The sequence below is a fragment of the Solea senegalensis genome, linkage group LG8, assembly GCF_019176455.1.
Source record: "Solea senegalensis isolate Sse05_10M linkage group LG8, IFAPA_SoseM_1, whole genome shotgun sequence".
NCBI lineage: Eukaryota > Metazoa > Chordata > Actinopteri > Pleuronectiformes > Soleidae > Solea > Solea senegalensis.
The window spans coordinates 16,211,909-16,226,434 of record NC_058028.1 but is presented as its reverse complement, the minus strand read 5'-3'; the positions used below and the strand labels follow the sequence as shown (position 1 = coordinate 16,226,434).

General features: G+C 40.0%; 1 protein-coding gene across 2 annotated transcripts in view; it reads right to left on the bottom strand.

Annotated features, from left to right (window-relative positions):
• LOC122773241 (arf-GAP with Rho-GAP domain, ANK repeat and PH domain-containing protein 1-like) overlaps positions 1-11,978 on the bottom strand; it is a 43,678-nt gene extending 31,700 nt beyond the window's left edge. For both annotated transcript variants that reach the window (XM_044031754.1, XM_044031755.1), the window contains exons 1-2: positions 11,818-11,978; positions 2,714-3,822 (exon numbers count right to left, since the gene is read on the bottom strand). In XM_044031754.1, the coding sequence (XP_043887689.1) occupies positions 2,714-3,777 (1,064 nt within the window). In that variant the 5' untranslated portion in view covers positions 3,778-3,822; positions 11,818-11,978. The remainder of the gene's footprint in view (positions 1-2,713; positions 3,823-11,817) is intronic.
• Positions 11,979-14,526: the final 2,548 nt, after the last annotated feature.

Below are 14,526 nucleotides of genomic sequence, written 5' to 3'. Positions count from 1 at the left end.
AAAATTTGTGATAGACACACATGTTGCCCAAGAATTTTGACCCTGAGGTGTATTCGAACATACAACCTTCTACACTCTACCGTTGCACCAGAGTCTGTTACACACATAGGCCGACAAAGGCTTGTTGCATGAATGGGGTGAAGTCTGCCATCACTGATTGCCTTTTTTCCTTCATTACGGCCATTAATGCAAGACACAAAATACATCAGTGACACATCTCACCTTAATAGTGATTTCAGGATTTGACATGTGTAGCTGTTAGGCAGCACTTAAACAATCAGAAAATATCAAATTCCAGTGAGCAAAATACAGTATGTTGCTTACTTTGTTGTGTTCTAGTCACATCACCATGGTCAGGTTATGTACATAACCCATCAAGGCCATACATATTTTCAATTACTTAGTTTACATAAACAGGACATGGTCCACATACCTTTTGTGTAGAAATTACACTCTTCAAATTTAGGAAGTCATTAACCATAATGTTAAGTTAATTTGTACACACACTATTAATTTCCTCTGGCAATAATAATAATTGCAATAACAAAAATATGTAAAGACCCACTATGGCAGGAAACTGACCTAACACATTTCCCCCTTCTCTAAGAAAGAGTGGCAGCTGCATGCTATATTTAACCTGCTCTCTGCTGGCTAAGCGATGACAGTAAGTTGATGAAACAATGAATGACCATTCCTTTCTCACTCCCACTCTGAGTGTATGTGAAATCATAAATCTGGGAAAATGTTCTGTACTGTAAGAAAAGATGGTGATGGCTATGGCAATTGGGTTTTCTTGCAACAGCTTCATTTTTTGTCTTAGATACAAGCAAAATGTGGTAGTGTCATAAATCACAGCACTTCTTTACACATTCATGTGTAGCCTAATTAATAAACACAACAGTCAGTATGTGATTACTAAATGCTAAGAATAAATATAAGTAATAATGAAACTGACGTCCACAACAACTAATCACACTAAAGGGAAGCTTTTGTATTTGTAACAGACAAACTGGTAAGTGGATATACCTGTGTCATTTCCCTAAACGTATACAGACTCACAACATGGCTTACCGACTATTACTCTGCTAAAAGCAAAACAAACTCAGCACCTGATTTTTAGACAATCGGGTAATGCGCTACTGTCAGTTTTCTAAACATGTATATATGAACATTTAATGTCTCGCTAACAGCACCTAATTTTCTACTCAAACAATAAAAACCTCAGTAATTAAAAGTACTACCAAGACTGATTTAACACTGCAGGAGCAAAAAACATGGACACAGCAAGAAAACAAAACAAAGCTTCCTCGTTTGAAACACAACCATCGAGAAGAGCGAGAAGAGTGAGAGGAGGGAGGAAAGCACCCGCTTTAAAACAAGTCGAGACAGAGAAGCAACATGTAGAGATATCATTTGTATTGATCTTACCTGTCTTGACATATTTAAAGGAGTCCTCTTAAATGATGATACAACACACATCGGAGAAGAGAGGACAAAAAAAAAAAAAGGGTAGGACGAAATGACAAGCTAACCAAAAAGTGGGAGGAGGAAACAAAGCACACTGACAAGGAAGCAAGAAAGTATGAGGATTTGCTGGAACACAGACTGAGGTAGTTCCTGGTAACAAATCACATTTCTCTATCTTCCTGTCTGTTTCTTTTACAATTTTTCACTCTCTCTTTTTCACCATATCACATTGGCTGAGGAGGAGTAGGAGGTTTTAAAACCACTAGTGTTCTTCTCTATTGCAACTTCCTTCCGCTCTCTCTCTCTCTCTCTCTACAGCTAGTTTCTCTTTTAAACAAAGGCAGGCAGCATGGACATGCTACTCAGAACAGAAGTCTTAAAGCCTGTGATAAGGCTGGTACTAAAACTCTCGCACACACAAACACACACACACAAAATCAGTAAAACTGGTAAAGAAAAATAGCAAACCTCAATCTGCACTCAGGTGTGACTAAACAGGTCTTTTTCCACATATTTCTGGGTTCAACAGGCCTTCGACATTTGGGTTCACTCAGTCTGTCTCTGTTTCAGTCTTTCAGTATCAGGAAGTGTCTAATTTTAATATTAGGAAGTGTCTAAATGTCACCAATAACACTTTGTGTGTGTCAAAGGCCACTTTAGTTTTAAAGTCATGTAATTTACCATTTGTCCACTAGAGGTCAGCACTATCCTATGAGTAACTACTGATTCCACACAAGAGAGCTATTTGACTGCTTTGCTATGACATTTACAGCACCTAAAGACACATACTACAGACAATGACTTTGAATATACCTTAAATATATATTGTTAAACTCATGCTTAAAATATTCCCCAAATACAGTGGAGGTGTAAACCTTAAATACTACTGTAGGATCACAAGGATGGACCCATTTAAAACAATGTCGAGGGAAACAAATGTAACCACAACAAAGGAGTCAGTTAAGCTGTTCAGTAGGTTTCTCTTTGCTGTAATTAAATAAATGATGAAATTAATATGAACACAAAAGCAAGATAGTTATGGATCCACAAATCCAGTAAAGGGGCTGTCACGTTCCTCAGCTGATGGTCACATAGCTATCTCAAGGTCCATGAGATAAACATATTTATCTACTGTAATATCAGTGCCAATGGTGTACAGGCATTTAACAAAACAGTTGTAAAAGAAAACCAAAAAGCACATTCTTATTAAAAGCCACACAAAGAAATATTTAGGAAAAAGCCTTACCTGCAAGTTCTAGAAGACTGTGCAGGAAACCGGTAAGGGATTGGTGGTGGGCCTTTTGGTGCTACCCCTACTTTTGGAGGGAGAGGTGGAGCATTACTGTCATCACTGAGAGAGACAATAAGGGGGACAGGTGATGTTTTTCTTCCTCCATCACTAACCAAATGTTGGACAGATGGCTGAATGTCTAATGTCTGTGGCCGAGTTTGTGCAGTGGTGTGGGTAGGGGTGCTCGTAGGAGTTAAACTCTGAGACCTTCTCTGAACAGCTGTAGCTTTAATATCATGTCTGTCTAGTTTAGGGGAACCAGGGGTTTCAGCAGGAGGTGAGGAGCTAAAGCGCTGAGGAGGGCAGTTGGCTGAGCTTCGTGGGGGGACAGGGGGTAATGAGGTGTCAGAAATTGGAGAGACAAGGGGGCTGGGGGGTGAATTCACTGAAGAATTGGAGCGAAACTTAGTTCTTTCTTTAGGAAAAGGTTTCTCCCTCTCTCCATCTATTCCTCCATCGCCATCCTCGTCTTTGCTTGGTCTCAGTGCTGATAGTCTTTTTTCAGGAACTGGTTTCTTTTCGCCTCCATTTTGCTCTTTCTTCCTGGGTGTTTGTCTCTCCTTAGGGACTGGTTTCTCTCTTTCTCTCGGTGTAGGTCTCAATGACTCTTGGTGGCCTTTCTCCATTTGCGTGTGGATACATTTTCCTTCCTCTGGGATGGTCACACATCTCTCCCCCTGTAACATTTTAATATGTTCCTTCTCCACCACTGATTGATTCCTTTCAGACGGCAAAGGGGGAGAGTGTAAATCAGTATGTATGTCACGACTGCCATGCGTTTTGTTCAGGCTGGCCAGAATACGTCTCTGATGACCTGGCAGGGTGACACCCATCCTCTCCAGCTGATCTGGTGTGAGGTTGTGACATTGCTGCAACGTTGTCAGCCCAGCATTGTGAAATGTCTCAGAGTACTGCTCTAGATGAAGTACACACAACCAGTCCCACACATCTGCACTGGAGTCAGACTGAGACATTGATGTGTGCGATCGTGGCATGTGTGAAGGCAAGTCCACATCCATGGATAAAATGTAGATTTTAACACCTTAGATCATGGCTTACACAACCTGTAACAGAGGTAAAAAAAAACAAAAAAAAAAACATGTAAGATGAAGCAATGCATACATACAAAGACATAATTGGCATAAGAAGGTTTTATTCCAATGGAAGAATGGAAAAAGCAGTGTCACAATTGTCACTGCACAATCAGGATGATGATAACCACCAGGAAGTTAATGCACTCACAAGATTAGTTCTTCACAACAGCAGCTCATGTCAGTGTCTATACTTGGGTTTAAAACATTTGACAAACAGTGCATTCAGAGACTGCTTAGGTTTGAGAATCAAGACAGGAAATTGCTATATATACACACAGTATGTTTATAATTGCTTTGTACTCAAGTGTTGAGCTACTACATCATCTATGAAGATGGGGGGTGGAGTGGCTCAGTGGTTAAGACCAATGCCCTGTGTGAAAAAGACTTCATGGTTGCAAGTTCAACTCCACCCCTGGCAGGTTGCACTCAATTCCCTTTGGATAAAAGCGTCTGCTAAATGACATGTAATGTAATGAAGAAGTGTCAGTGACACAACCAGTATTGCTACACAGCATTTACACAAAATCACTTGTTTTTCTCTACATCTCTCATTCACTTGAACACCACAAACATGGATTTAAGATCAGATTCCAACTGAGAGCTGCTGATCATGTGATGTCTGATCTGTAAATTATTTTTGAGGATTTAGGTATATTAAGAAAAGGGCATTTCTACATTTGAAATGGAAAAACATTGTGGGGAAGTAGAAGCTGGAAGGTGGTAAGGAAGTGAGAGGGTGACAAGGTAGTAGGAGAAAGGGAATTGTTTTTTTCTAGCTGAAACTGTGAATGAATAACACTATTATGCTGCTTTTTTTTTTAAGCATTTAGTTTAAACTGGGACATTATAAATGTTTGTTTTGACAGTGCAACAACTTTAGGCTGAGCTTCTGAAAGGTTTGCTTCTGTTATAAATACAAATGGACCTACCTTGCTTTATTATCATTGCAATATGGATTAAATGATTGTCAGTGAACTTTTTATGATTAATTAAGTCATAAAACAAAAATAGTATCTAAACAGTTCACTGACAAGGACATTTTGGCCACTGCCATATCAGTATAATTTAGAAGTAAATAAGAAAAAATAACTGACCATGTTCAGTGCAAGAAATACTTTTCAGTGGTTTAGTTCATTTCCTGTCTACCGTTTCCTTGAACAGGGCTGGAGGGTAAAGCCACGAGGAATCTTGCTATAGTCTTTTGAATAAAGAGCTTCCTTTTTTTCCAATTGAGGAACTAAGAGACACTTCATGTGATTAATTACAGTCTGGTTGGTCTTGAACTTCCACTTGTTATTCATAATCTAAATTTAAATTTGAACACACACAAATGGATTTTACTTGCTCAGCATCTTTCACATTAATAATCTTCAGCTCATCCAGAAAAGCCCTTAAATCAGCCAGTTTGTGTGTGTATCATCTTAAATGCTAAAATATCATAAGGTGAAGGCATGCTTTGATGTTAGGTTGAGAAAAACTCTGTACAGTAAGTCTAACTGTTTCTAACTGCTTTCTGCATTTCCCAACCATCATCTTCCAATGTGGACATTTCATTTTATTTCTACACTCTCTCCTTCTCCGTTGATCCGTCTCTCTCTCCCTCCCACCCTGAAAAACACCAATAACAGAGTCTCTGTGCTTCCTTCACAATGGGGCATTCTGTCGTCCAAGCAAGTACACACTCACACATACACACAGCCACACACACGCACAAGAAGGAAGAAAACACATGGTAGGCGCCAATAGTTAAAATGCACACTTGCACATGTAATAACCCTTCTTGCTGGCCTGGTCCTCATGTGTGTCACACCATAAAATTACCGTTTATGGGTTAAGACTTTGTTTAAGAATTAGGGTTGGGTTGGGTTTATTTTAGGGATAGTTTCGAGTAAGGGGCTAGGGAATACATTATATCTAAGAGTGTCCTCACTAAGAATGCTGTGCAAGAATGTGTGCATGGCGTAATGTGGCCTCATTTGATTTCAATTGAGATTAGATGAAATAGAGTACATAAACCCCTTCAATCACTTTTTTATGTTCCAAATCAATGTATATATGTATTTAGTAATGTTGTTTAATAATCCAGGTCCAACTCTTGACAGTGTAAAGTATTGGAATTATGCATATTATGTTACAAATTATATGAATAAAGTTTTTCTGGCCAATCACCAGCTATAGCATTTTAGTGTTGCCATTGGCTGACCAACCCCCCAATGCATCAGTAATATAAAAACATGTTCATGCTCATTGAAAATTGAGGGTAGTGGAGAGTGGACTGGATGGAGGGCGTTGTGGAGAGTTACACAAACTGACATCGACAAGACCTGTCACTCATAGCTAATTGTATTGGAAACAACACCATCATATCATATGCAAAACGTCTATGAACGACAGCTGACACATGCCACCTCTACTTTATACAGATGGTCACGCCGCCTGCAGTGCTCCCTCACCCCTTCTTCTCCACCCCTCTCACTCATTGCTCCCTGCTCATTTCTTGGCATTTTTCAAAATCAGGCATTGGGTAGATTGAGTCTCAGATCAAGGGCTTTAACTACAAATTAAAGTTAGGGTCAGGCATTAACTGGTTATGGATAAGTTTGAGGATAACACTTTGTTCAGGCTGTCCAAATGAATGAAAGTCAGTGCAGAAATATAACTGGGCAAACATGTATGTGTATGTATCCTGGTGTATCTTAGCCATGTAAAACACTGATCCTACAGATCCTACAATAAAAACATATGATCCTAGCAACTGGGTTGCTGGGAAATTATTGTACTGAAAGCCTCACATCCTATTTTAGATTAGCCTGAATGTTTTTCAGGTTTGGACTTTGTATTGATCAGTGCTGGTGTCTGGTGCACTCTGTGTATAGTATGCATCTTAAATAGTTAATTAAAGGTGATATCTAAGACTGGGTTACAGAAAAAGGTAACAAACTTAAATGACTGTGGACTCTGGACTGTTACAGAGGAGAGGGTTGTTGCAGGAGTAAGTACAGCAGTTGAAATTTTGAGACTTAACAAGCAATTGGACTCTTTAAACACTGTGGTAACAGTTACCAGGGCTACTCATAGCAGCTGACTGATGTGAAAATAAAATGAATTGATACCTACAATGAAAGGTACACAACAAATACATCAAAGCATTTCCAGCATTACACTGGCTCAGTTGGAGTGCAGTGATTATGCATAAACAAGGTCTACATTAAGGAGCCAAAACCTTACCTGCAAAGAAAACTGGATAATGTTAACAAGTGCGATTAACATTACTTTTAAGGTAATACAAGTCATTTTTGTTCAAGTTTTTATTAATTGAAGAATACTGCATGTTGTACATTGTACCAAGTGTAACACAGTCAAAATAACTCCTGTATATAGATTAATTAATACTGATAAAGGATTGACACTTAAGGTATTATAGCCGGATTTAATTCACAGTCAGGATAGCATACTGTAACTGCTGCAGTGCTGTAGATCCATGGTTCCTAACTGAGGTCCATTCCCCCCTTAAGGGGGCACCAGATATCAAACGGGGGATGCAGAGCTTTGTCTGCTTTGAGGTTGTGAGGTTAATAAACGGAAAAAGGTTGGAAACCCCTGCAGTAGATAGACAGAACAGTCTACAGAACTAATTTGCTGTATATATGTATTTATTTGTTGTCACATGGTACAATCTCAATGTTTTTACTATTCTAAATGGGTTTTTCTTTAAATATCATTATTCCCACTGTGTTGAAATTTCAGTTTAGATTCCCATGACCCCCCAACCCCACCTCTCTGACACACACATAGGTCATGAGGTCATGACTCATATGATCAACATCAGACACACTGCTGCTTTCAAACCACTTTCAATGTGAACTAAGTAGTGACTCAGTCCTGCCAGTAATGTCATTCTTCCACACAATGCACTCTAGTGAACAAGCAAGTTATACACACACACACACACACACACACACACACACTAAAGAACTAGAGAACTAAAACTCTCTAAGGTGCCACATATCTCAGAAGGTTACTTCCAATGGCAGCAAACCAGAAACTACAGATCACATTTAGCCTTCCAGCCAATCGAAGCAGCTTCAGTCTGGGAATTGTAACTGCTTCATATTATGACATATGCAAGCTAATATATTGAAGTAATCCTATGAATTGCACCAACTGTTTTGCTTCTGGTAGAACACCTGCTCAGGCAAGGTTTAGTTCCTACAAATAACCTCATTCAATTTGGCTCCTACACTCTCAATGCCCAATTCAAACACTGTACAGTGCTGTGCAAACATTTTATGCAGGTATGGGAAATGTGCTGCAAATCTTTCTTCCTTCTTCCTCATTCTTCCTTCTTGTTCTTCTTTATACAAGAGACAGTTCTTTATGACTGTATGTTTGGGTCGTCCTGCTGCAAAATAAATTTGAGGCCATTCAGACGCATGCTTGATTGAATTGCATGATGGATACCTATCTGCTTGTATTTCTCTGCATTAAGGACAACATTTATCTGGGCAAAATCTCCTTCTCCATTTAAGAAATACAGTCCCAAAACTGCCTTCTGCTAGAGTGAAATATTTAAATGTTGGCTCATGAGTCCAGAGCACTTGCTGCCATTCTCCTGCACCCAAGTCCATATGTTTTTATGTCAGAGGTATGGCTTTTGGCATGTAATTCTTCCATTTAGACCACTTCCGGCCAGACTTCTCCCAAGAGAAGATGGTGTGCCATGGTGGCAGTTCTGAGTTTATGGCACTGTTGGATAAGATTTTGAAGGGAAGTAACCATGATGCGCATTTCATCTGCCACACTGCAACTCAAATTTCCTTGGCTGACCACTGTGTCAAAAATCCTCACACATGCCTGATATACACCTCTTAATATAATTCACTACAACTTTACCACAAATGACATCTCTGAAACTGAAACCAACTGGTTCCTCTGGTGTCTTTGACACCAAACTTTGCCTTTAATGTTGTACTTTCACAAACAAATTTCTAGCACTTCATGTACAACTCAGATCATTATCCAGCTTCTGTAATCAGAGGGCCATGCTTCCTCTGTACCAGTGAAACACTTAAGCCCCCCTCTCACCTCACTGCAGAGTGATTCAGCAGCAAGAAACCATGTGAGCGTAAGAGCACAAGAAACTGTGAAAACATGCCAGCTAAAGGGTACACAAGTAAATCTTTACAGATATTTTACCACTTAACAGACTCACCCTTTAATATCTCGTCTGCTTGAGTCTTCTACATCTTAAAAACATGTTTGTTACTTCATCTTGCCGTTAGACAACGTTTTTAAAGACTGGAAGATGAAGGTTGCAAACCACTCATCCACATCAGTGTCCATAGAGAATATCAGCGTTTTTAGCTCACGGATACGGAGCTGCTGGTCTTCTGCTGCATAATTTGGTAAGTTTGTGTCACTTAGGTAAATCAAGATGGATACCTAAAAAAATAACACATTTGAACTAACAAATAGAGAAAGCTGTGGATCAACCAACTCCACTGTGCTGTGATGCAAAATCACTGATTTTCTCTATGGACTTTGGTGCCAGGAGTGGGTGGTTTAATAGGTGACACACATTCTGGGCTATGGCTCTGCGTCATATGCTTAGTTTTACTAGTGTACTGTTTTAGTACTCTTTTGGCACACTTGCACCGGCTCTACTCACCTCGCATCACCACGCCACGCCACGGTTTAAGTAGCGTTTCCACTAGCATATTACCTGGTACCAGGTACTATTTTTAGTACCTGCTCCAGCGAGATTCCAAGCGTACTATGTACGTACTATGCGATGATTGGTCAGACTGCCGTCACAGGAAGAGACGTCCCACACAAATCAAGTTGAACTTAAAACTACTTAACAATCCTAAAAACTTGGGTTAATCTCCAACAACTACCAGAGAAACTTCTATATTTAACAGGAGTTTAAGGTGGAGTGGTGTATTTAGGGACAGCACCAGTGATCATCACCAGTGGCATCATCATCAGTGGCATCACAGACAGAAATCGAGGCGAAGTTGTGCTTAAAGTTAAAGTTAACAATCCTAAAAACGTGGGTTAATCTTCAACAACTACAGAAGTCTGGTGTGAAGTCACTAGTCGCATGTATGTGTGTGTGTGTTTGTGTGTGTCGCGTATAAAACAAAGTCCCCGCATTTTCACTCAGCTGTGCAGTGATGACTCCGCCCACGTTAAGTAGGTACTTTTTGTAGTGGACCTAATCGTGCCGTGCCGAGGCGAGTAGAGCCGGTGGAAATACGCCATTTGTGTCTGTTTCTTGTAGATCACATACTGTACGTTTGTATTACAAATGACAAGGGCAGACATGGGAAAACAGAGCATGACAGTTTCCACTGATATGATCATAATATTTTGCAGTTTCACTACTGAACTCACCATGTCCTATTTATGTATGAACTTATAAAAAGCGGACATGTAGGTGAGCCCTGCCTTGGTGTACAAAAAAGCAGAAATAAACAGCGGAAAAAATTGTCTTCAGTGGCTATGTGGGTTTGTGCAATGTGCTGTTGCAGCAGGTTGAAAAAAATTGAAGTGTTGAGAAAAACTGTAACAAATATGGAGTTAAATCTTGGGGTATTTAAATCTTCTATTTTTTCAACTAAATACAGTTAGATTTTTTCGGCTTACCAGAAAGGATGTCATTGTCATTTGCATACCAAGTTTCAGCCTAAAACACAAATCACTATGGCTAGTTTGGCTGCTGTAGAAACAAAGCTAAACAAAATATGATATGCTTATTCTTAAGCTATGGAAACCAAATAATATTTGAAAGCAATCCTACAAAGCCATACTTGAATAGTATATTGACACTAAGGTCCAGTGTGTAGGACTTAGAAACATCTGCTTTAGCAACATTTCTAAAGTTGCAGGTTGCAACTGAATATCTCTCACCTCACCTTTCCATTCTAATCTTATAGAAGACGGCTATGGAAGCCTTCAATTATCATTAAAAGATGTTCAGCTTGTCCATCAAAAACAAGGCAGTCCAAAAAGAGGGCCTAAATAGAGACGACCCACTCTGGCTACCACATGAGTGTTGCAGGGGTCACTGGAGCCAATCCCAGCAGACACAGGGGCAAAGATACACCAATCCATCATAGAGCCAACAAACAGAGACAAACAACCGTTCACACCTACAGTTCATTTACAGTGTCCAATTAACCTCTACATACGTTTTTGGATTTGTGGTAGGAAACTCGAGTGGAAAAAAACCCACACAGGGGGAGAACGAAAACTCCACACAGAAAGGCAACGGTCACAAACCCTGACCCTGACAGTACTAGACACATATACACCGTGTGCCCATAAAAATGGCTCATTCTGTGCTAATGAAAATAGTCCATACATTCAAGTGACTGTATACACATACGACGGATCAGTATAATTGTTTTATATTCAATCATCATCATTTTTCCACATGCTGGTGCTAAACTCGGTTTAAAAACGCAGTTGCACAGGTGTTCACGACACGATCCAACTATCAGGCCCGGGTGTCCACCTGTCACAAGTCCACCTGCTAAATCTGCATTACTTCATCTTTAGTTTGATAAGTTTATTCACTGGTTAACAGTCTTCCCTGCTAACAGCTTAAACTAATGAATTCCTCTGGGGATAAAGGAAAACAACCACAGCTTCAGTCACGGAGAGCACTTTTTCCTGTGGACGCTGAGAAAAACATACGACTCATTCACTTTGTCCAAGCGAATTAGGTCGACAATTATTTCCTCCTCGTTATCTGACTTGAGACAACAAAACCGGACTCGAAAGTTCCAGTTAATTCGACTTCGGTGAAAACGCGTAGCTAACGCGTTAATCCCACCGTGACACGTCAAGCTAACGGTTACCGGAGATGTAACCAAGACAACACATTTTTCTAGGTTTTTCCAGTATTTAAGTAGTTTGCGACAGAGAGACGAAAAAGTTTTTTTCTCGTCATTTACTCACCGTTGTGTGCCCGCACAAGTGTCCCGGTCACTGAAACAGGTTGTCGTTTTGTTAGAAGAGCAGAGTTTTCACGACTGCGACCCACAGCTCAGGATAACAACTTTGTCACGGGGTGAAGAAATCGGCAGCGATTCACACACAGACCTCCACTGTTGAATTCGAGTGAATAAGATGCTTCTGTTTCCGTGTACGCTTTCAAAATAAAAGAAACCTATTACATTAAATCTTTGAATGTTTTATTTGATACGTAGACTTCCGGTATTTCTCGCTCAACTCGCAAAAGCTTCCGCACGGCCGTCATGTGACTTGTAAAAAAGACTGGACAACCATAACCCAGTTTGTTATTACTCATCAACACTCTCAGTCACTGTTTGCACAAAATGTTTGTGTTTGTATGGGAAGCCTCTGTTTAAACCCAATGCAAAATTTAAAATTAAATGCAAATCTGTGCATCATATAATGTTTCTGACTATTTTACTGCCACCTAATAATTTTTGAATAGCCAAACCAGCAATTTCCAAGACCTGTACATTTAATAAATGAATCACAACGCATACTTGTGAATGTATTTTAAAACAGATGCACACAAATCTAAGGTAAAACTATAAAGGTTAATTAAATATACAATTGCTGTAAGATTTGTGTTGTGTCCACCACTAGGGAGAATAATGAGCTAACAGGGTTGTTCAGAGCAGCCAAAGAGGTGAAGGATTTCTAGTCAGTTAAGAGGCTTATGTGCTTTGCTGGTGATTTTTAATGGCTAATACTAAACATAAAACACTTATTGGTGCATGAAATTAGTGACATTTATATGACATAGGCCTGTGTTGTTGTAGTCTCCCAGGTGTATAAAAGAACCTGGCTGTGGTTGCGTCTGAATGATGGATTCTCTAGCTGAAGAAGATTTAATCCAATTTGCTTTTGCGCATACCCAGTTGTTAATTGTGGTCAATAAAATGGATGTGTTCATGTGCAGTGCACCACCAGTTGATGTAAACCTGTTAGAAATAATCCAGCCATGACTGTGACAATGAATTGAAATAATTTTCACCAGGTACTGCTGTAGGAGGCAGTTCAGTCAGCATAAAATATACCAACGCCTTACTTGTACCACAAGAGGGCACCATTCACAATCAAGATGTTGAAAGCGTTGTTATGCTCAACATTTTATTCACTGTTGTATTCTCTCATGTTTCAATCAGGCACCCTGTAGCCCTGAAGACATATGTAAACAGGAAGATTGCATGAACAATACACGTCATCTGTCACAAGACAGTGACTGGGCAGAAGTGTTATTTGTTTGACTTACAATTTATGGGGTAGAAATTAAGGTCTGGGCCAGAGAGATTAGTTTGAGCAAAAGCAGGTAGAAGGGGATAGAAAGAAGATGAAGAACTTGGCAGGTAGAAATTGAAGATAAAAGTTGAGCGATGGGTATAACTAACTATAATAAAAAAAATAAGGCAATAAACCCAAACAAGTGGGAGACCACTGTGAAGAAAAAATGGGACAGGTAATGTTTAGATTGAAAGAGAGGAAAATAAAAGAGGCAGAGGAACTGATGATGAGGGGAAAATGGGGAAGTGAGGAAATTGTGGAAAGGATGAAGAGCAGATAATAAAAGGGTAGAGACAGAGTGAGGGGGAGAACACAGATGAGAGGAGAGGAGAGTGTGGTGGTGATGAGTCATCACCAGGCTCTCAGCCATGGTGGGCCGGGTTGCTGTGGGGGTGGCAGTGTGACACATATGCAGGAAACACATACAGAGGGGTGTTGGCTGTCACGCTGCTCACATCTCCTCCTACTGCGGGGGAAGGTGGAAGACAATATAGGGATGCCACTGGGACACATAGTCCACATGCTCCCACACGTAGCCCTTTCCTCTGAGGCACACACACACACACACACACCGCACTTGCACATAATGATGATGGTGAAGCAAAGGACCTCATTAAAATGCTAAGGATGGATGGATGGATGGATGGATGTTTATATCAAAGGGCGGAGAGAGAGATGGTCAGTAGTGCTATAAGAACAGTGGAGCCTGTGTACAGCTTGTGCCTTTTTGCATCTCTCACATACACCTTTCTGCATCATCCATAATTTATTAAGTGGTCCATATGCAGAAGCGGATGCCGTCAAAAGAGATTAAAGACAGGATGACCTGCAAAAATAATTTTAGCTAACGTCGCATGCAATGTGCAAACAAAAAAAGTCATTATTTATCCATAGTGTAGGCTACAATTTCTGTTCATCATCACAGGAAATTAAGCTGTTATGCGCATGGTGCATTTACTATCTGCGCTCTTTAGAGTAATTCCATGTAAGGAAAAAAGGGGTGGGCACACTGCAGTAAATCACTTCAGCTGTGACATGCAAGCTCTCATCCTTCCGTTTCTCGTCGGTGCCGAGTCGACTTCAGAGTTGTCATGCCAACAGATTGGGGATTCTAAATTCTGATGTAGGCCACTGCACTCACACACACACATCGTGTATAAGGTATACACCAGAGACTGAAAAACAAGTTATCAAAAGGTGTTTACCTGATGGCAGTATTACCATCACTGAATGAGTGTATGAATAAGGGATTAACCAGTTAATCCAACAGCCACAGACGTCAGCCAAACAAAACAGGCATACAGAAAGAAATAGTCCGACTAACTGTGAAATTTGAAAACCTTTGTAGGAATTTGTATTTAATTTTTAAAC